Source organism: Apodemus sylvaticus, chromosome 2, assembly GCF_947179515.1.
Source record: "Apodemus sylvaticus chromosome 2, mApoSyl1.1, whole genome shotgun sequence".
Classification (NCBI taxonomy): domain Eukaryota; kingdom Metazoa; phylum Chordata; class Mammalia; order Rodentia; family Muridae; genus Apodemus; species Apodemus sylvaticus.
The window spans coordinates 129,477,435-129,483,383 of record NC_067473.1 but is presented as its reverse complement, the minus strand read 5'-3'; the positions used below and the strand labels follow the sequence as shown (position 1 = coordinate 129,483,383).

Here is a 5,949-nt window from a genome sequence, read left to right as displayed (position 1 = left end):
AGAGGAGAGAGAGAGAGAGAGAGAGAGAGAGAGAGAGAGAGAGAGAGAGAGAGAGAGAGAGAGACCAGCATCTCTAAACCGACAAAGAAAAGACTGGGATAGCACTCAGCAGCCAAGTGCTTACCCAGTACTCACAGGACCCTAAATTTAATTCCCAGGATTACAAGAAGGAGAGAAAAAAATCATTATCCATAATATATATTCTTCATGAAGGAGAGCAAACTAAAGACATCTTTGGGCAAATAAAACCTAAGAGGATTTGTCTTAGATCCCAAGAAATTCAGAAAAGAAGTCTTTGGAATAAAGAAAAATGGCCTCAGATGAAGATTCCCATCTAGAAGGAAGAGAACCAGAAATCATGACAATGCAAAAATATTCTTTTAACTTTCTGTAAGAAAAGCAGCTGTATACACATATCTGTATGTGGTTCTGACATTTATAGGTATGAAACATACCCAGGATCAAACAACAGGTAGGGTATGAAGGCAGGTACGATTTGGCTGTGTGTGCCCTGCATATGACCTGAAGTACAGGAGCACTTCCCCTAAGGGAGCACAGCAAGTCAGGGAAGCATGCCGCAAGCCCTAGGGAAACCATGCGCCTTCATAGTAAACCTTCAGGCAAGTGTCAAGTTCAGTCACTTTTATATCATCACTCATCAGCAACAATGGCGTAAGAGAAGGAAAATAACTATAGTCTATAAAAATAATTTGGTCATGGTAAGCATCTTTGTTTAACCATCCAGCATGGAAAAAAGATAAAACACGCCATTTTATATCCTTAAACCCTTGATCTGCTATGTTTGAAATATTAACCCTCTCTGTCTCTTAAATGTCTATGAAGTAAATAGGGAATTTTCTTCATTCATGTGTTGTTTGCTTTTCTCTTTGACAATTTGGAGGACAGTTTAATCACTTCGTGTAAATTCTCCTGCCAAGGGTGCAAAAGACTGAAGAGAATTGTTAAATGTTCATTGTTTGGTGGGATGTATTAAACATCTGAGTGGCTATTGGACATTTCAAATTATTCTAAATACTAGCAATTATAATCTGTAGTAGAAAGTATACTCTCAAAGACATATATCTTTCTATATCAACTTGTTTGAGTTTGAACCCATTCTACAAATCCTGCAAAGGGCTCTGACTAATCAGGGAGCTTCAGAGAAACAGAACTGACAAAATGACTATATAGTCATATAAATATAAATAACATAAATATAAATATAAATATAAATATAAATATAAATATAAATATAAATATAAATATAAATATAAATATAAATATAAATATAAATATAAATATAAATATTACATAAGTATAAATAAATACATACACATATATAACTTATATTCATATGGATTATTAGGGTGGCTTATAGGCTATAGTCTGGATAGTTCAATAATGACTGTCTTCCATTGGAAACAGAAAAAAATTCTGGTAAATGCTTCACCCATGAGACTGGAAGTCACAGCCCATATTCAGACTATGTTTGAATGTTGAAGATGTACATACTAATACCAGCAAGAAAATGTCTCAGTAGCAGGCTTGATGAACTTGTTAGTGATAGTGAAGGAAAATAGTCAAAAAGCAAAGATCTTCTTCCATGTCCTTTTATGTGGGTTGCCACCAGAATGACTGGTACAGATTTAGGATGGGTCTTTTGACCTCCAATAATCTGGATTTCAAATGGCTCTTCCTGTCTGAAATGGTTGAAACCAGAAAACCCTTCACAGGCATGACCAGCTGCTTGGGTTTTGGTTGATTTTAGATGTAGTCAAGTTGACAACCTAGGTTAGCCATCACTAGCTCTGTTCTATAGATTAGAATAATAGGATAGTAGGAAGATGTTGACATAGGTACACACTGACTGATAATCTTGTTTTACATATACAATTTTGTTGCTTTACTAAAAATACTAAATTATAACGTGGGGTATTCTTAAACAGTCAAAAACAGTCACAGATGACTGACTATTTTTGGTCAGTTGTTGGTGGTGGTGGTAGTGGTGGGTTTGCTTGTTAAAAATGGCACTTCATGTATGCATTAAATTCTATTTTTACCAGAGCTGGAGCTTGAAATGTGATCACCTTGCATGCTTTGTCTTGGCAAAACCTGCCTTCTGATGGACAGCTTGTCCCCAAAGGTTCTATTTATGGATCAGATTTTGATCAGGAATTAGTTCTGTGGAGGCTTGGGTCTAAACAAAAGGAACTATTACAGGAGAATAATGTCCATGTCATCTCTGTCTGAAAAGGAAAAGGAAAATGTGGTTTGGAAAGGAAAGGAAGCCTTAGGACAGGATCCCTGGGTATAATACAGTTTAACTCATGATTCAAAATGGACACAATAACTATCATTTGAACAGAGAACTCTTAAAAATGTGATCAGGCTCTGGATGTAGCATGGTTGGTAGAATGCTTGTGCAATATTCATGAGGTCCTGAGTTTGACTCCCAGCATAACCCAGTGGTAGTGGCAGCGCACACCTCTAATCCCAGGAAAATAGAGTAGTTCAATTCAGACTCAGCAACATAGTAACTTGGAGGCCAGACTGGGCCACACAAAACATTGCCATAAGATAGATAGATAGATAGATAGATAGATAGATAGATAGATAGATAGATAGATAGTTTACTTGCCCAGAATTCTTATCAGTTCCCAGTCTCCAGTGACATCTGAGGTTAGCCTCTCACACTTAGGTTCCAGAATGGATTATTACTGGTTTTCAGCTATCCTGACTAGTTCAAAAACATGTTTTGTTTTATTCACAAGCATGGGTCTGTCAATCTCAATTTATTCTTGCCTTCACTATCACTAACAAGTTCATCAAGCCTGCTACTGAGACATTTTTTGCTGGTATTAGTATGTACATCTTCAACATTCAAACATAGTCTGAATATGGGCTGTGACTTCCAGTCTCATGGGTGAAGCAATTACCAGAATTTTTTTCTGTTTCCAATGGGAGACAGATGAATCTTGACAACCAAGATTCATCACCACAGTGCCTGCATGGGCTCCCATGATTCTCTGCTTTCCAGAGGATGTGCAACTTACTATAGACCCAAATACAACCTACTGGAGACCCAAATCCTCTTTGAGGAATTAAAGAAATATCTTTTAAATTGAAGAATTCTACTACTAATATGATCTGATATTAAAACAGAACTGAAAAATATCTAGAAAGAACTCTATGCACAGCCCATTACTCCCATCATAGACCTCCATGGCCTCTGTGTGGATATTTTCCCCTGTATTCCTTCACTCACTATACTGCTGTTGCTCACTGCTTTAAAATTTCTGATTATTATTTACTAAAAGTCTTACTGGTACTAATTACATGACAAATAGACAGTTTGATTTTCTTAGGGAAAATGGCTTAAACTATTAGAAAATGAATTAAAATAGACAAAATAATATCACATATTTTATAACTTTGGGACAAAGGAAATCACTATCATCAGTTTTTTATATGAATCTTTTATTCATCTAACAATCATTAATTTGTGGTTGAGCTGGTCAAGTATTGAGCAAGAGCTAGAAAATACTGACAAAGAAGTTGCTCCTATGGGAGCTCATAACATTGTTGGGAAGACAGGACAGAGGTCTTAGAAAGACTAAAATGGAACTCAGTCACATCAAGAATTCTAAGTATAATCAGAAAAAGGAATAGTCACTTCCAGATGTAAAGATACCAAAATTTATTCAAGGGAGAAGAGAAAGAATCTTGTGAAGATCTTTTTACGAATGTTAATGACAAAACAGTCACTACAAATTTAGTTGAAGTAATTGTTTGGCCTTTCTAATGAATTGGGACCTTGGGTAGTGAAATTTGACCTTTTAAGGTCTTCTCAGGCTGTCTAAGCAATCTGAAATTTATCGTACTAATAATGGAAAGAACCAAAGGTGGCATTTGTGTGAAAATTGCCTGATCAAGGTAGTTTTAAAGATGGGAAGACTGAAAGCAGAGTAGAAGAAGAAATAAAGTTTGGATGACAGAAGAAATGACTGCCACATGATCAGACAACATCTGTGTCAGGCAAACATATCAAAGAAGGCCAACCACCTCGAGTTACAAACCAAATACTGCCACAGAGAAAAAAAGTGTCATCTTTTAGGAAAGATGAATTATTTATCATGTATACTCAAGGGCTACATGCTCAGGATTTTATCTTTCATTAAAAACAGTGTTGTCCTTACCTAAGAATATAATGACTAATGCTCTTTGGAATGTCATTCCGAATCCTTTCTAGAATATCTGCAAAAGATAAATTAAAAATTCAATGTTTTTTTTATTGCTTATAAAGCCTTAGAAAAGAAAAAAAATGTTTTTCAAAACAGCAGCCAGAGAATGAACATCTAAGGGACTCAGCATCAGAGGTCTTTCTTTTAACCCAAATAGTTCGTGTATAATCACTGTGTTCTCTTGGCACCTTTTAATCTTAATGCTAAGTCACAAATGATGAGTAGGAAAGGATAGGGATGGGAGTCACTCTGTCCATTTGAAAAGAATTCATTGTTCTAAGCCTGTTTGGTAGAGTGTCATTTTAAATAACTGTTAGCTTGGAGGAGGTTTTATTGTTTTAACCACAGGCTTTATATTACCTTTAAAAAAAAATCCCAACAACTCTCAGCCGCAAGTTGGATGCTTCTGGCAGTCATACAAATCTAGCACCACCCAGGGAGGGAGCGTGTTTGCCTCTCTGCTCACTTCTGCCAGAGGAGAGGAATGCTGGACACCCAGAGACAGGGAGGCTGCAGCACACCACAGCCCAGCCCAGCCCCACACCTCCTGCTTCCTTCTTTTGAGACACACAGGTAAGAACTCCATAGTGCTGAACTGAAGGGAACCTGCATATAGCCAGAAAGCACTAAAAGCCAAGTGTTCTGCTCTAAAGGTATATGAAAGGCCTCTTGGACGGCGTCAGGGGCTCAGGTTAGCTTGCTTAGATAGTGAGGTTCGTATGCTTGTCAATAAAAATTCCAGAAAAGGTCTTATTATATTTGATTGCTCTCTATATCTTTATGTTTTAATTTTTAGCACACTTATCTATATGGCATGGAAGACACTAAACAGTAACTATATGTTTGTTTGTTTGTGGCAAATCCGAGTCTAGTTAGAAATCTGTTATTCACGTATTCCCCAAGTTCTAATATCTTACAGCAAACAGGCTTTGTTGCTGAGCAGTGAAGTCCTTGTACCATGCAAAGTTCAGTTGTTGGTGTTGGCATTTTAAAATGACACAAGTAGATAAGGATAAGATAAGCCTGCAGTAGACAGAGCTCCCAACACCACAGACAGGAAAAATTTCCATAATGTTGTGAGAGTGTCCACACATAAAACTACTATCTCAATTTGTGGTCTCCATACATTTTTTTTTTAATATCTCTAATTCTGCTTCTCCCTCAGATGTCAGAAACTGAGTTGGAAAAGATAAAAGTAAGAACAGCCGAACATTTTGAAAATGACAAAAATAACATTCCTTGGTTAAAAGAAGGTAAGTCGTCCTCTTCCGGACTTTGTTTCTACAGCAGTAAAAATGGTGCTTTTGCTTACAGCCAGAAGATGGCTTTGGGGGTGGGGCTGGGGAAGCAAGCATGTCCCTGGAGTTCAACTGAGTCCAGCATGCTGACTTTCTGTTTTAATCCACATGTGGCCCAAGCTGGAGTGTAAGAATCTCTAGTGTTGAAATTCTTCTGTAGTCTTTGGGTTGCAGCAAACAAATTCCATGATTTTTGAAAGACTTAACATGATATATAGTCATTAAAGTGGTGGTTCTCAACCTCTAGGTTGTGACCCCATTGGGGTTCACATATCATGTATGATTCACAACAGAGGCACAATCACAGTAATGAAATAACAACAAAAATAATTATCTGGTTGAGAAATCACAACATGAAGAGCTGTATTAAAAGGTTGCAGCATTAGGAAGGTTGACGATCACGGCTCTGT

The 5,949-nt window shown here is 37.0% G+C and overlaps 1 protein-coding gene across 2 annotated transcripts in view; it reads left to right on the top strand.

Moving 5' to 3' along the window:
- Positions 1 to 5,406: 5,406 nt before the first annotated feature.
- Mdfic2 (MyoD family inhibitor domain containing 2) overlaps positions 5,407 to 5,949 on the top strand; it is a 116,331-nt gene continuing 115,788 nt past the window's right edge. Inside the window, exon 1 of one of the 2 annotated variants that reach the window (XM_052174433.1) lies at positions 5,407 to 5,494. In XM_052174433.1, coding sequence (XP_052030393.1) covers positions 5,407 to 5,494 — 88 coding nt within the window. Of the gene's footprint in view, positions 5,502 to 5,949 lie in introns of both variants that reach the window. The other variant, XM_052174434.1, reaches the window with a different exon arrangement.